This window comes from Orbicella franksi, chromosome 14 (assembly GCF_964199315.1).
Source record: "Orbicella franksi chromosome 14, jaOrbFran1.1, whole genome shotgun sequence".
Lineage (NCBI taxonomy): Eukaryota > Metazoa > Cnidaria > Anthozoa > Scleractinia > Merulinidae > Orbicella > Orbicella franksi.
Genome location: NC_138158.1, coordinates 20,580,992 through 20,598,624, shown reverse-complemented (window position 1 = coordinate 20,598,624; position 17,633 = coordinate 20,580,992). Strand labels below are relative to the sequence as shown.

The following is a 17,633-nucleotide window of genomic DNA, read 5'->3' as shown; positions in this document are numbered from 1 at the left end:
GCTAGATTAGATTGTACAAAAAAGCAGGTTAGCTACGCGAACGGGAAAACGTGAACATTTAAAGCTACAATTAAGGGTAAACAAGAATTTTCACTATACTTATGCTTGTGCTTGCATTTAAACAGTGAAATAAACTTCTCGATTTTAAGTTCCTAATAAATTTCAGCGATGGATGTCAAATGGAAAAGAACATCAATACTAACAATTGCACACTGTTAGACAAAATAATTATTTTCATCCCCGAGTTTCCTTTGTTTACTGTCGACAACTAACTTCTAAATATTATAAACTGAACATTTCAATGTTCGTGCAATCTCCTGAAATCTTCGGAATTTAATTACTATTTCAAAACTCGCTCTTCTTCCCTAAAGAAATTTGTATCCCTTATATCACATTTTGCTGGCAGCTCGAATAAGAAAGAATTGAATTAGCGCGAAAAACAGCGAGAAAAATAGTAAGAAATACTGAGCGAATGATTGCATTGTCGGCCGTGATATGTAAATTGTTTTGTCAACTCAACGGTATTTTGAATTTTACAAAAAGCTTTGACTTCTAAGTCCACTGGTGAATACTAAAAAAAGAGAGTTTTCATGAACTCAATTTGAATTTTCTTCCGATGAAAGTTTTCGGCTTTTACGCGACGTGGAAAACTCGAGCTTTTTTATTCCCCTGCATCACATGTTGGCACTAGTAGCACATCAAATTCGCGTTCTCAAGCTGGAGGGGTATAAATTTAAAAATACATTTGAAAAAACCCTTCCCACTTTTTATTACCTCGCATTTCAATTCTTTCAAGTCAACATTTTGGTGGAGCAATATTTAAATCTAAGCTAGTTTCCAGACACAAACATCACAAAAATCCCCTTGTCAACGACTGAAAAATAAAATAACAATAATATCGTCAAACAAACGGTTTAATGAGCAGAACAATAACCTTGAATCATTATGACAGCTTATCGCACATTTTGACTGACATGCAGAACAACAGATTTTTTATTTTTTCGTGTTTTTATTTTGGTCGAATGAAACGCTATCTTTTGTAGGATAGTAGCGAAAGACTAGTGGAACACATCCAGATAACTACGAGACTCGATCACCGTATAGTGAGTTTTAAGTCCTTTTTATCGGTGTTCTCTGAAGGTTGCCTAGCTAGTAAGAAACTGAACACTGATATGGTCGCAAAATAAATCAGGTTATGATCAATTTGTAATGATCGGCTTGATCAGCTATCGCAACACGAAAATCCCGACCAATCCGTGGCGATCGGTAAATCACGAATAATGACGTATCACCCAGAGATATTTGACGTATAGACCGCTATTATGCATGCAACTAGACTGACGTCAGCTAAGGCCGAAACCATCGTTCAGTATTTGTGTTCATGTGCAGATCATTAAGCAGTAACCTTGAGCACTTAATATTTTTGTAATAAATTCTTGTTTTCTTGAGCATCAAAAACACAAATGATTTTCCAGACTGTCAAATGAGCAGAAAAACGCTTATAAATGTAAAACAAAATCGATCGCACGTGAGAACAATTATTAGTCTTTACTATACACTGCACAAAAAGCTATTTCAGAATTCTTGCCTTGTTTCTGAAGTAATCAAAATTAAAAGAAATATGCAAGCTGTTACAGAAGCTATGTCACAACACTTAGAGTCTTTTTTTCTGGTTTACACAAAATTACTTTCAAAGTGAAGAAATGTCAGGAAAAATTATAAACGGGTAAGACATATTAAAATGGCTACCCCTGAGGGACATAACGACAAATTTCAAATGACTTTTCAAGACACGCCATCTGTAATGCAGTCCCTTTTTACTACTTTAGACCAATTATTTTCACAGGTGTCAATATAACTTGACAGTAGGAGAAACATTTGGTGAATTATCTCAATTCTTAGGTTAGCAAATAAAGTGTATAGGAACAACAATGCTACAGTGTCCTGGATAAACATGTTTCTGGGCCATCATAAAAACGAATCAGTAAATTTTTGTGCTATTTCCTGAGGTAAAAACAGTAACATACTCTACTTCTCACCTAACATTTTATGCTCTCCATGTTCAAACGCTTTATTATATTTTTATGGAGATCAATCAACTTTATCGAATTTTTAGAATTAAGAGTTCTGGTTCGTGATCACCAATTGTTTATCATTTTGTAGCCACCACGTTAGTCTTGTGATTCTAGGATCCGACTGCTCACACGGAGAGTCGTATGACTTTAAGTTGTTTATCTTAGTTTATCAAGAGTACTTAAGCTCCGAACAATACCCCTCGATGGTAATGTTTGGGTTTGTCTACTGGCCTTGGCTCTAAATCTCCCACCAAGATCCTGTTTTTGTTTCTAGTTCACTAAGCTTTAGCTTCTATTGGCTCTTTCAAGAACTTTGTAGTTCGTTTCTGAAAGTCGCGTGAAAGTGTTTGAGTTCGTGTTCTAAAAAAGATGTTTAATCCTCCAAGGTCAGCTCGCGCCGTGTGGCCCACACGTGGCTACCAATAAGATTTTAAGTACGTGTGCATTTGTTAGACAAGTAGTACCAACTTTAGCAGTAGAAGACCGTGCAATAAGTATTAAAGTCCGTGCAATAAAAGCCCCTGAGACCAGAGTCTCGGTACCTCCTCGCTTAGAAGACTGAGAGATATCCAATGATTAAAAACACAACAAAGCTATAATATGGAAGCTTCTTTGTCCCTGCTCTGTAACCTGTAAGATTTCTGATGCTGCTCATGTGAACAAATCACCTTTTGTATCGTTGATGAAACCACCGAAAGAATTAAATTCGCTATTTAGAAAAAAGTCAAACGTGGCATAACCAGAAACAGAAATAATTTACAGATAAATTTTAAACTATTGTCAAAAAAATTTTCAAAAGAGGTCTAAAAACTTCAAAATTTGTAAAGGCTCAGTTATTCTAAATTTCACGAAAAGCTGTGAACGAAATATTTCTTTGCTTCGATCCACCATTCTGAAGCATGAAAAAGAGTTAATCTTACTGAGAAAAACTTACTGAACTATTCGTGGTCTGTAAACTCAAGATAGGCATCATTCAAACTGTTTCTATGCGAGCATTTGATGACTGTAGCGTAGGAAAAAAGTTACTGCCAAGCTTCCAACCGGTATTAAGTGTAATCTTCGTCCGGAGAGGGGATTGGGGGGGGAGGGGGGCGGAAGAAGGGGACGAAAACGCATCCTCCTCTTCTAAATACTTAAGCTATGTCAATGGTACGTAGTGCAAAACATCCAAAGTTGTTCATTTTGAACGACGGCACATTCATTTACGGCATCACAACGAAATTTAAAATCCGCCATCTTAAGCTTCTAAATTATTCAAAGAAGTGCTACAAAAATCGCCAAACTGATTGAAAATTGTAATATAAGAACAGAATGCTAAAACTAGAAATAATGGAGATGCTTTTTCAACTGCTTTCATCAAACCTGAAGACTTCAAATTACCTTTAAAATCAGTTTGAAAAGACCGTATTTTAAAAAATTTAGAAAAGGCAGCTATCGATTTCAAAATGGCAGTTTACAAAATGTGAAAAGCCGTGCACAAGATTTCAAAAACGGCGTCCGCAAGTTTCAACAAAGGAGATACATGCACAAGTTTCCAAAAAGTTGTCTACGCATTTTTGAACAAAAAAAACCAGCACAAATGGGCGAGCTCAAAATTTGAAATAAGTTTCTACAGATCTAACTCAAAAAGACATGAATGAAGTTTAAAGGAGCTCAGTCAGGGTTTGCGCATATTGAAAAGTTTAGCCTCAATTTTTCAAATTCGTCGTTTGTAATCCGTGTTAATCTTCTCCATCCTTAGCCATCCTTGTTCCTTTATGGTTTATCATTATCTCTTTGGTGTTTGTCTGTCTTATTAAACTGTTATTTACAAGTTTCCTACCATTTAAAGGTAATTTTGTATGTGACCAAAATAACCCAGAATACCGTGACTGAGCTCGATCCTTTAAAAACCACACCTACAAATTTCAAACAATGGCTACAGAATTGCGCAAAGATCTCTACCAATTTCAAAATGATGGCAAGAGAATTTCAAAACGACACCTACAAATTTCAATCCGACCTTATAGATTTTAGAAAGTGTCCCCCCCCCCCCCCCAAAAAAAAAAGAAACAGAAAAACCCATCTACATATTCTAATACGCGTCTTCAAGATTTCCTATGAGGCATCTGAAACTTTCCAATCAAACGTGTTAAGAGAGAATCCGCCAGGGGTTCAGTAACGAGCACCAAGATTATTTACATTGTATTGCAAACTTCTGTGCGACTGTTTTAAATATCTTCTCAAAATAAATCATTCCTAACAACACCAAATGTCGAAAAGAAATTTTGACGTTCATATGAAACACTCGAAAGTACTGGCGAAATGAAACTGATGATTTGCACAATTTCTCTGAGCTTTGAAATCGATTTTCTGGAGTTCCCATTGGAAGTTGTTTTTGGTGAAAATTCTCAAGTTTTCAAAAACTTTGCGAGTAGCAAATGCAAAATTATTAAAAGAAGTAATTATGAGTTAATTTATCGCAGGATTGAATTGCTTTGTTGTTCTGGTAAATATATAATCACATTGCCATTGTTCTTTTCTCGAACATCCGAGAGCATTAAACGCACTGTGAACTTCCTGGTGACAATGGTCTCTGATATGACTTCTCAAAATTTACGCAACCGCGTTAATACAGTCTGGTTAAGATTTTAACTCATAGCTGAGAAAATGGCGACAAAAACCCGATAACTGAGATATCAGCAGCCTCTGCCAGGCACTCTTTTTACTATTCTGCTGCATTGAAACAAATCAATCGATCAAACCTACCTATAATTTTCATCATCCAGTTAATGTCATCTTTGTTTCCAATTCTTCAAGCTTTCTGCCCAAAACCGTTCTTCATTTGTCCCTGAAGAAATATAATGTAGTAATTTAAAGATCCGACTGTATATTTGCGGTCTAGTGGAGATAATTGATAAGCAAGTTAAAGCTTAAAGTTGCCTCTTGATATATACTTCGCGTTTTTTTGTATTTTGGTGACCGTTAAATATAGTTGGATGCACGCTCTGGTGCAAATTAGATTTTCCATCCCATTTGTTGACGTTAGATTCTGCATAAGTTTAATTGCGGACGATGGACCTTTTGACTCGGCTTTAATTATTACTTCATCGGGTCATTTAGGCTTTTCAGTTTTTTCTTCACGTTTTTCAAGGTAACTTTCATTGATGATGTGAAACTGTTATACTTCATACTTTTGAAACGAAGCCTTCTCCTTCCAAAGTACCTCCCACTGGGTACAATCCCGCTTCCTACACCCCCTAACCTTCCCTTCTAACACGACGACGGAAAGATCGGTGACAAGAATAAAGAACATAGGTAACTAGAAATAATGTCTTGATGTACCCCCAAAATCTCAGCAATGACATGAACAGAAATGTATGAAACTTAGCAAGGAGAATTTATATTTTAAGGTTGGAACTAAGGATGTTAAAAAGAGCGTTTGATCACAAGTCTGATCGAATGTTGAAGAATTGCCATTTTAATTTAAAAAAATCTCACCATTACCTTGTTTGTGATTGCTTCACACTCAGATGGGGTAGCCAATCTTCGTACAGCGTGTACATCATCCAGGTATCTGAAAATGTAAAGAAAATCGTGGTGAAGTTCTTCATAAATGTCACAAAAAGCTTCTGAAAGATACCCTTAACAAAAAAAACAAATATTCAATCTGAGTTTTTCCTTGAGAAGATTTTTCCAGTCTCAGTTGATAATTTCCCTACAGCAAAGTAAAGTCCTGTTCGATTCCTGTCATTTCTTATGCCAAACTGCAACTTTTGAATGTCTGGAATGAGAAATCCCCCACCTTCCCCGCAAAATTAAAACAGAAAACTAAATGAAGGGATGGTTTCCGAAGTCTAAGAATCAAAATGATTACTCGCCATACATTCCCCTGCAATATATAGACCACTATTGGCAAGGAGATGCTCAGTATAAAAAAAACCTCCAGTCAGGATCAGTAGTGTCTCTATATATATATTATACAGGCTACCAGACATCCTCTATAATATCATTGACAGTCATTCTTACCTCATGGCTGTGAGCTTTTTGCACACAAGTGAGACACAATCCTACTCGGTCCTCTTCAGCCAGTATCAAGAAGCTTAAGATGGTAAATAGTGACATCTTCCTTATAACTGCAAAACAAATCAAGCAGTGACGCTTGAAAACTTCCTTCGTCACCAGTCTCTAAACGTCGACACAAAGCCTTTAACACCCACCTCGCTCCTTCCGCGAAAGACTAACAATAGGAATATGTTACTTACCTATTGGCTTTGAAACTGTTCCATAGATATAGTGAACAATCTTCTTCAGGCTTGAAGAATATAATCAAGAGTGTCATCGCCATGCCAGCTGAAAAAGTAAAATATGTTTCCAAATAACTAAAAGTCCACCCTCGCTTTCCTTTTCCCGTTTCTTAAAACGTCATCCTAAAACACTATAAACTAATGTAAACAATCTGTCTTACCTTACAGCGTTGTGCTTGTTGATACACGAGATACAATCTTGCTTGAGACATCGACAAAATCACTGAAAAAAAGAGATAAATGGATGGTTCGTCAAATTCCTGATAACTTACATCCCCATGCCCGTGCCCCTTGAAATTTTTAAGTCCTAGAAAAATGAACCCAGCTAGAAAGCACGTCAATAATGCACTAGTGAATTATTAACAACTTCTCTGAACAAACACTCATCAATGGGAAAAATCAAGTCACTGTCGGGATATTACATGTTTCACTTGTTGAAAACACTGAATGACTTTAAAATGTAAGAATCTTGCGTCAGATATAGTGAGGAGTGAGAAATTCAGTTTGGGTGATGTAGCAGCTTTCGTAAGGTCTCACATGAATGGCTTGATACCCTTTGAGAGAACAATAGAACAAACAACAGAAACAATGCCCCTAGCCCTAAAACAATAACAGTTGCTAACAATGAAGAGAATTACAAGCTTACGAGAGCCGCTACACTTCTGTTTGTTTTGCGTAACAGTGCAAACCCGATCTTAGAAATGTAACCTTTATGCGGAAAATAATCATTTTAAAGAAATTTATTGTAAAACAAATCTCGTATATGACAGTTTTTCCTTTTTATTACGAGCACAAAATAAAATAAAATAAAAAAACGATTCACCCGAAAATATCAATTCGATTAAATCAGGGTTGTCAAAAAGAACGGAATTATAAATGTACATCTCGCTTCAAGACATTTTCAACCAAGTTATTCCAGGTAAACAACGTTCAAGCATGCAAATATAAACTTCGGTTTCGACGTAGTAGAGAAACCGTTTTGAATTCGCTATTCTATCCGACACGGTGAGAATATTACTGGAGTAAAGAAATAAACCTCTTTAAACAATATGCACAGAGAAGACTAAATGTAAAGAAACTATAGTGAGTTACCTCGACACTGTGGACGGTGCGCTTGAAAGTCTTCATCTCCTCTACCAATAGGTACATTAACCACTTATTCAGGGCCCTTTCAGTGCACGGTAAGACAAAGGCCTCCTTGTTGTCGTTCAAATCAGCCATTTTCAACGCGGGAACTAGTTTCTTGAAGATTATTAACGAAGAATCAACGCAACTTTACTTTCCCTTCACTTGGTAGTTACCGCGTGCGAAGGTGAAGATGAAATATGAATAGTAATGAGTGAACGTGCTTGAATTTCAAAAAAATTCACCAAGCGGCAAATTTGCGGGAAGACTGGAGCTTTTTTTGCTGTTTATCTGATTCCCTTTTTTGAGTGTGTGTGTGATTTTAGAAACCTGCGTTTATGAGTTGTACATGATTCAGACGAATGCGGTTGGATAACTTTTAATTTAGGATTATATTCTCTTTGAGTTTATGGACCTCGACTCCATCTCGGTCCACAAACACGCAAAAAAGAAAAACTTGGCCAAATACAGCCATCTTGACTGAACAAGCTTCGTCAACAACCCATATGTAGCAGAATGTATAACACACTACACATCACAACAAAACAGGAGAAGCAAGTTTCCCATTAGTTTATTGACAACCCAGTAAATTGCTGGTGTATCAAGAACTCAACACCAAAGATCGCACAGGACACCTACAAAATTTGTCTCGTCAACTATGACATATACAATGAAAAAAGGCTACAAGGTTTGTTTATAGTTTTGTAGGCCACAGCACTTGTGTGGTGGCATCAGTAGATGGTGTTGAGTCATCCAAACCACACTCAACGTCTCTTTAAACACCTTCTGCTTTAGAGGGCTCATCAAAATTCTCAACTAATTCTGTGGAAGAGAAAAAGGTTTGAAAATCAGAATACACAGCCAAACCAGTTGAATTACAGCACAAAACAACTATACAAAAACACCGACAATCATGTGCTGTGTGATGTAAACAAAATGATCATTTGGTTTGAATGGAATGGCATTTAACATTTCAATAATGAAACACTCATTTCATGAAGTACAGTGACAGGCTACAGGGTTTCAGAGTCATTTTCTCAGGATATAGACTACGTTCTTAACACTTGAAAGAGTACACATAATCAAAAATGTTTGGTGATTGCTTGAAGAGTCAAGTGTAAAAAAACTTATTTCTCTCTTTTTAATGTTATTCCCTCGCACGAGCCTCCATTGCAAGCTAGTTCCAGCCCAATACCAAAAATACGAATATGGCCTATTTGGTATTTTCCTAAATGTTTCATATAGATTACAATATATTATTTAAGAAATAGAAAACATGTGCCTTGTTGAATCTATTTAGTTACAGAAACACGAGTGGAAGTTTGGGAGAACGAGAAATGCTGTGGGAACACGAGCCGCAGGCGAGTGTTTCTACAGCTTTTTCGAGTTCTCCCAAACTTTCATGAGTGTTTCTATAACTTGATAGAAACATGGAGAACATGTTTTCTATTTCTTTTAGATAACAATGTGATGAAAGAAAGGAAAACAGCTTGTTAACTTTGATTATCAAAGTGTAAATTCTCTTTGCTTGTGCCATCATTACGTCAACAGCTCGTGCTAGTTCCATCGAGTTATAGCAACACAATTTTTAACCAATCAGCGCCAAATTTTCTTAGGACTGTTTTCTAAAATGTATCACAACACACCAAATTAAGTGAAAATACTAAATTTTACCAAGGGTAAAATTGAACCACAAAAAATGGAATGCATGGACATTTTATTGGTTATTTATTGACATGGCTATTTTACAATGCATTATTACCTGGGACGTCATCATCATCAACCTCCTCAGTCAGAGCTGGTACATGGCCAACATCAGCTGTGAAAGAGACAACAATACACCAGTTAAAAGATCAAAACCATTAACAAATTGGTCTTAGAGTGTATTACTTACATTTTATGTACTGTAAATGGAATGTAATAGAGTTGGCCCCTGTTAATCCAAACTTGGTTATTTCAAATTCCTGTTATTTCAAACTCAACCGATTTCCCTTGGATTTGCCCTTGTTTTTTCAGTCACTTACTATCGCTATTTCAAATTGTGTTATTTAAAACTCCCCGCTATTTTCTAACTGTTTTTCTGTTTCCTTGGCCTAACATCACCCTATTTATTTCAAACCGTGAAAAATAAACATTGTCATGATGTCAGACCATGTTAGCAAAATAATACAAAATGTAACTGGAAAACTAAAATTTTGGCTTTTATTTTGGGTGTTCTCAAAAATCCATTCCATCATCTTAACCACTATTTTGAACTATTTTTCTTTCACAGTGGTCACAAGTGTTATCTCACCTGGTGGAAATTTCTCAGCCAGCCGCCTCAAATTGGTCAAGCTATCATTACCCTTAACACAAGAAACAAAACAAGCATTAGTGTCACCTTAAACAAAATAGTTGTACTTTGGGGAGTTGTACTTTTGAGAGAGGGGTGGATGATTTTGAAAAAAAATCCTGAAGCATACTCCCATACCAAAAAATTTCATGCGCACGACCACTGCCAGAAAAAAAATTTACACATGCTTAGTGCGCCAAAAAAAGTAATGCTACATGAAGCACACAATATCATACATAAACAGTAAGAGTAAGAACCTTTGTTCTTACCCACACCTCCCTATATTTTGAGCTTTTTCCTATTAAAGTTTCAGTTACAATTTACAGCATAAATGAGCTCTGGACTGAAAGAATTTGAGCTCTTTACTATTAGTCAGCATTGCAGTTACTTGAAGTAGCCTAATAATGTAAATGTGAACCTTAAAATTTACCCTATTGTAAGTTAGTCAAACTCATTCTCTCTTTTGACGAGGCTGAAACAGTGCTGGAAATAACAGTTGGTTATCAGATACTGTTTGACTAATTTTACAATAAAGTCATGAAGATCTCACTGTACGACCATCTTTGCTTTGAAGCATGACAAAAATTTAACTCATACCATTTTGTGGTTTGTTAAATGCTTTAACAACCTCTCCAGGTTTTTATGAAGTGTGAAACAAATATCAGTTTTGCTTTGAAAATTGCCTCGTAGTGCATTGTTTAAGGTTCTTACTACTTTATGTATAGCTACCGAATGAGTCATCGGATGAGTTGTATACATAAACAATGGGTATGTACCGGTACATGTACATAGAATGCTAATCAATGTCCAACCAAATTTGCGATGTGTCTGAACAAAAGAGAGATTGAATTGACACTTAAGCTGTTACATAATAATAAAAATTATTTCCAGCACTGAAAAGGAACCATGATAAGCTGCAAGCTGCTTTACTGTGCTAAGCAGAAAAGGAAAGTTCATCATCAGTACGTTGAACCACGCATCTTTCAGAACAGAGTACTTACCAACTGATTCAAAATTCCAGGAAGCAATTCAGTGATTGCTAAAAAAAAAAGGACATCACTTGAGTTAGGATACAACAAGCCACACTGCAGTTCAGCCAAACACAGAAATTATTCTATTCTATTGGAATGCTTCTGGTAGAGTGCCCATAGTTCTTAAATAAGTTAGACATCTTTCAGAATAAGACCCCTTTGTCAGGAAGACTGAATACCCACACAATAAAGTTATTTTACCACATGAAACAGGGCTGGAAATAACCACTGGCCACATTGTTGCATTGGGTTGCCTGCATGCCTGGCTGCCATTGCGTTGCATTGCCTAGTCTTTCATTTTGTGACACGATGTGAGATGACACTCAGGTAGAATTTATGTGGCTGGTAATCTTTACAAGCAACCATGTAACCATTATTTCCAGCCCAGAGAGAACAATATGTACAAAAAGATAAAACCTGAAACTAATCACTAATCCTGACTAATCCAATTTGGTGCTTTATAGCCTACTACTTTGGAAATCCTTCCTGCTACAGCAAAATATCTTACAGGGCTGCCTTTCACTTGCCTACATGCAAATTACTGATGCCACTGTGGTTGGGAAGTTAAAATGTCCAACAATAAAAATCTCAATGCCTTAGTAGCTTGATGACAACATGATACTTCTACTTCACAAAAAGATGGAAAGTGTCAAGAAGAAAAAAAGAAGGGCTAATTTTGTTAAAACTATTGAAGTTCGTCCTCATTACTTACATTTATTTTCAGACTGACCAACCACTGCAAAAATGTTAGATCCAAGGGAAGCTTGCACTAAATACAACAGAACAACTCAAAGTTAGGTTAACAGCACAAGGAAGACACATGAAAGTATCACATGAAATGTTAAAACGCTGGAGTGAGAAGTTTGAGGGTTGTGCCATCCCTTATATCTCCTAAAGTGACTTGAAGTATCAAATCTTATCATGTGAGAAGGTAGTCTTGAGGTAAATCAAAGTATTGTAAATCCTTGAATTAGCACCCAGGGTGCTTATTTCAAATTTAGGAGAAGATGGGGGGAGCTTATTTGAGGGGGCACTTAATCGAGGGGGGGCACTTACTTAATTTTTCCCAAATGGTGGCCTGACATAATCATTTTTTTAAAATACATCATCTGCATGTAAACAACATAAGCTGTTTATTGACATAAAAAGTTGATCCTAAAGTTTAAATCGCGACACCATTAGTAAGTAACCTGTTCATTGTGTTCACCTAACCTGTTCGCAAACTGAAACAGTGTACAAATCTAATACTACATGGATAAAACTATACATCCTTTGTTGTCTCAGTACTCGTCCACAAAATGGGGGGAGGGGAGGGGAGGGGGCACTTATTTGAGCGGGGGTGCTTATTTTAAATTTTGGCCGATAGGAGAGGCGCTTATTAGAGGGGGGGGGGGGGCGCTAATTATTCGAGGATTTATGGTATACAGAATGGTTTCTTCTCGGTCAGGATTTTGCCATACAGACCATTTCCAAGGAAACATGTAGTTTTGGTTTTCAAGTGCCATAAAATAGACCACTCCCTGACCTAGTTTGCTCAAGCTGTACTGAGGAATACTGGCCCTCGGTCATGTTTGTATGGACCTTGCAAAGACCTCAGGCCCATATTCCCCAGACTGTACAGCCCTCACAATCAGTTAGTAATAATAATAATAGCCTTGACAATACTGACTAGCACATTTCAATTTTACAAACAGTGTAACAAAATCAAAGAGATGTTAACAATGTACATAACTTGAAGAAGCTGTAAAATAAACTACAAGTCAAATAAAGTGTCTTGCTATCATGTTTCATAACCTTTGTTTCTCTTCCCTGGTGTAATATGACTTAAACCTTCTCAAACTCGTTATAATTCATCACATAAAGGAAACCATGACCATAATGGTGCTTGGATATCTGATCTGAATTAGCATAGATTTTTACGATTTTATTTCCCTGTTTTCTCCTTACAGTTTTAGTTTTGAAGTTCGTCAAAAATACTCTGCTACAGGTCATGTTTTCAACTCTTGTCTCTGTGTTTGGAAATGTGGTCAAACACCATCTTTCCTGTTTGATATATTACTTCTAACAGATACCTACCTTTTGGATTAGTAAAGTGAATGACCGTTCCATCATCCTTGATCATGTTCACCTACAAAAAGAAAGGAAAAAATTATTACTACATTCTGGATGCATGAGCCAGTTGTGTACATGTACTGTTCATAGCTTGTTATAACCTGAATAAAATACAATAATATTACTAAAGAGTTACAAACATGGTTTCAAAGGCCTGTATGAACTTGATTCTACATGTATCACATTTGAATCAAATACCATCGATGAAGATGTGATGAACTGGGGGGAATTGGATAAAAAAAGAAATAAAAAAGCCGCAAGGTTTTATTCAAGAGTTTATGATCAGTTTATGATCAGTTTATGAATGAAATAAAAAAAAATTTTAAATTAAAAAAAAAAGTTCATGATGCCAAACTCTTCTTGGATTCACCAAAATACATGTATCAGTATACGTAATTACCTCTTAGCTCTAGCAAAACAAAATTGTTCCTGTGTTGATACTACGTTTTGCCACCTTTCATAAATGTAACAGGATCAAGAAAAAATCAAAAATAAAAAAATAACTAACCTCTTCAATTCCAGGAATGGTGTTGACTGAGAGCTTCTTAAGAGTGTTCTGCAATTTCTTATCATCTGTTGTTGCTGTTCTGTGAACTACCTTCTTTTTTCTTCTGGGTGTTCCCTGAGATTATTAGAATAACATACAATGAATGACAAGCTACATCCCAAGAGCATTTATAATACTACATGTCAGCACTTTCAAAGAACCTGGGCCAGGTTGTTCAAAGCCCAATTAAGCTAACCCAGGATTGGCAAGAATTGTAATTTATGTTTTGTAACTTTTTGGTGAGGTTTTCTTTTTATATTGTTTTCCCTTCAATTTTGAGTTTGAGTAATCTCAAACTACCCAAAGCATAAGCCGTGAAAAATATTTCTATACCAGAAAAATTAATACTTCTGTTAATACACCTTTCAACCAACCTGCCCCTGAAATCAAATGTGATGCCAGTACTTTCAAAAATCATTTCTCAAAATTGTGTCTAAGATCTCTCCTACAAGAAAATTACTCTTTGGGAGAGAAGATGAATTTGCTTATATTGGTAATGTTAGATTGTGCAGATGTTGGAGTGACAATGTGGGCAGAACACATACTTTTATATCTTAACATCAATTCAAGAATTTCATGAGCTCTCTTCAAACTTCCCAGGCACATCTAATAACTTTTAAATGTATATTATGCACCCTATGCTCAGTCAAAGTACAACTCCAAGTAGAGCTACAGTATAAGCATTAGCAACAAGTCTTACCTTCCCTCCTATTCTAACTTGATTCTGAAGTTTTGATAACTTTTCTTGATTCATAATGATCTGCAACAAGATAGAACAAATTATCTTGATCTGCTAGTAATTGCATTATTTTAGATTATAAATGAAAAATAGGTCAGAGCAACCTAGAGTGTACTGCATTTCAATCATGATTGCGAACACATTTGCAGATAGTGAAACAGAGGTCTAAGCCAAAATGCTTTTTGCTCTCTTCTTTGGAGAGCATAACAGAAAATAAGTTTTTTTTTCTTTCAATGGAAATTAGAACTCAGTCAATCATTCACAAGTGGAGAAAAGGCCAGAAATTCTAAAAACAAAAATCTGTTTTAAAATAAAATAAATGAAACAATCATCAATCTCAGACAACCACTGGCATGGTAAATTGAGTGTTCAAGCCCAGCGCCCTTCACGGTTGGCACTTAATTCCATTTCCATAGCAGGTAGAGACTAGGAGTATTTCTACACCTCCCCCCCCATCACCACCCCCGAATGGGATGCTAGACCATTGCAATGTTACCCTGCCATTAATTTCCCTGGTACCCTCTTATACACCTGGGTGCCCAAGATCACAACACAATGACCCCAGCCAGGGCTGAAGCGTGCGACTACTTCAGGGCTGTCATAAAGTTTTGATTCATCTGTAGCCTAAATCTTCACCCTTGTGACAAATTTGTTACTTTATGGGTGACTTGTATGAACCATAGGCAAGTTCACCAGTAACTTCAAGGACCCATCATGCAGGCTCAGTGGTAACAGTTGCTATGTATTATGGACCTTATCGACAGCCCTACACTTGATTCTGAGTCCAGCGCACTAATTGCCAGGAAACCACACCTCCGCCCCGGCCCCTGACAACCACTGACGCAGGTTAAAATAGCTACCAGGGCTCGAAATTGCAACTCACTGGTCGCCAATGTGACCAAAAATTGAGCACTGGTGACTAAATTTTCAGAACTAGTCGCCAGCCGGCGACTCGCGTTTTGTCCGATAACTAAAGAAAACCACAACACAACTTTTGTTTTTAAATCTTCATATTAGGAAATCAATCGGATATGGTAGCTAGTATACAACTCACCTTTCCGTCCCCAGTAAAATAATGTCTGAATGTTACAAGATAATTGAAAAAATTGAATGTATTTCGACATGTCAATACTGCGCTCACAGCGCGCCATATTGTTTCAGCAGCTTCTTCCAAAACTGGGATCGCAGGTGCACTTCAACACCATGTGCTTTTCATTCGGCGTGAAAATGACGGCACATACCAAGCAGTTGAAGGAATTACGTGAGTTTTTACGTGCGGGGTATCAAGATTCAGCCAAAAGGTCAATCCAAACTTTGAATCCTTCATTAGTTGCTGATGTAGGGAAGGTGGACTTCACCAAACTGTCGACAGCGAAAGGTGCCGAGGAAAGCAAGTAGAAAATAAAGAACGGCACTTCGAAGAAGTAGCAAAGGGAAAATACACAAGGACCCGAGTTTGTCTCACAATGAATACCACGGACTTAAAATGTCTAATGCTTCGCTTCATTTAAAATGACTATAGAGACAACCATCACCTTCGGACCAGAGACATATCACCTGAGAACAATGCTAGCTTTCTAACTAAGTGTTACTCGTGTTGTTTCTGATTGTTTTCGCTCTTCAATTGTGACTTTTGTTGCATGCAAAGTACCGTATCTTGTGTAAGTTATATATAAAATAAGTTGGCGACCAAAATTTACCATCTGGCGACCAAAATTTTTCTGTTAGTCACCAGCTGGCTCCCGAACAAAAAAGTTAATTTCGAGCCCTGGCTACTCTGCATTACACTCAATTACAATCGCAGCCACAATGGAATGCATTTGCATCAAAGCTGGTACTGCATGACCTTTGCCGTGCATCAAAATTGCCATAAATTGCAGCTGTGAGCAAATGCATACATTTCTAAAATCTGGGCATGTTAAACTAGTGTTTATGATCTTCTTTTGGTCTCAAAAAAGTGTTATTTTTGAGGTTAAGCATGAAAATGCCTTAATATATAATTACACCCTGATACTTTTAAAGCGCTGAGAAAAATATTGACAAGGTGTAATTGAAATCGTTAACAAATTTGCCACTTAAAAATTTTCAATATACTATTATTTACATATTTCCAAGTTATAATATTCCAACAGAAGAATTAGCATCCTGATTTCTATAAATCTATAATAATTCATTTATTATGAATGAAAAAATAAAGTAAAACAAGATGCTACTGTAAAGGCGTATTTTCAAGAAATGTCAAAAGAAAACAAGAACTCCTATTTTCAATGCAACGAAATGACATTGTTTCTGATATTGAGTGAAGGTGAAATATGATCAAAGAACAGAAATTAAAATTATTACCCCAAAATGCACCAGCTTATCCAACATCTAGTCATGCCGGTGTTAAATTATAGTATGGAACGCTCCACAAAAAAGAACATTAGAAATTATGTAGGTCTTACCTCCTGATACGATTTCATATATAAGCTTGTTTACATTTTATAGGCATATACACTCTTGGTATTTTCGCTAACAAGGACAATGGTGGAGTTAACAACAAGATTACTCCCATCTAGCAAGAAAGTTTTATCTACATCAGTCCATTCATACTCAACTACCACAAAACGGATACAGCGGGCATGCAGAAACCATGCGTCGACTTCAAGTAAAGTCGCGAGAGTGCTAACTTCGAAACCTGAAGAGATTTTGGACAGTTTAAACGACCTGCGAAAGACAAGTAAACTAAAACTTACCTGTTTGTGATATTTGTAACAACAGAAAAGACAAAGCCCTGCTAAAATGTCATCAAAAGAGTTTTTCCTTCGCTAAACACGAGGATGACTTGATCGGCGCGATGGCGTAAGAGAACGGGACTTCATCGCGCAGGCGCACTATTCCGGACGAAAGAAACTGGGTTGAGTACTTGGAATTCGTACCCAGTCTTCATGATGCCCTCCCTCTTAGCTTTTGTCCCGAGAACGGATTGGACCCTCCTCCCAATGATTAGCAAAGTAATAGACTAGCCACGAGTTGAAAGTAAAAACAATGAAACATAACTAAGTCATATTTTGATGTAGCTCATGAAAACTGTTTATTTCACCACAGAATCATTTATTTTTTATTGATATATTTTTTTGTAGATCTAGAATAAGATAGCAAAGACCATTTTCCCTTCCAAAGACGTATCAGTTAACTCTTTTAAACTGTAATATACGTATTTGATCAAATAATTTTTGCACTATGATACTGATGCCATCATTACAGCGCATAAATTCATTAAAACAAAAAGCAAAAACATGGAAAACCAAAGCAGAGCCTAAAACAGAGCGCCGGCTTTGCCTCGGTCAGGATGCCCAGAAACCTGATAAAACTTTTGCTTCTATTCATCAAGGAGAGACAGTCAT

At 36.6% G+C, this 17,633-nt stretch overlaps 1 protein-coding gene across 1 annotated transcript; it reads right to left on the bottom strand.

Moving 5' to 3' along the window:
- Positions 1–8,025: 8,025 nt before the first annotated feature.
- On the bottom strand, positions 8,026–17,145 carry LOC145468955 (transcription factor BTF3 homolog 4-like). Its single transcript, XM_081452673.1, has 9 exons — positions 16,983–17,145; positions 14,209–14,268; positions 13,470–13,583; positions 12,926–12,977; positions 11,562–11,618; positions 10,820–10,857; positions 9,780–9,831; positions 9,249–9,305; positions 8,026–8,308 (listed from the first exon to the last, which is right to left on the bottom strand). The coding sequence occupies exons 2-9, from the start codon at positions 14,260–14,262 to the stop codon at positions 8,262–8,264; spliced, it is 471 nt and encodes a 156-aa protein (XP_081308799.1). The 5' UTR covers positions 14,263–14,268; positions 16,983–17,145; the 3' UTR covers positions 8,026–8,261.
- Positions 17,146–17,633: the final 488 nt, after the last annotated feature.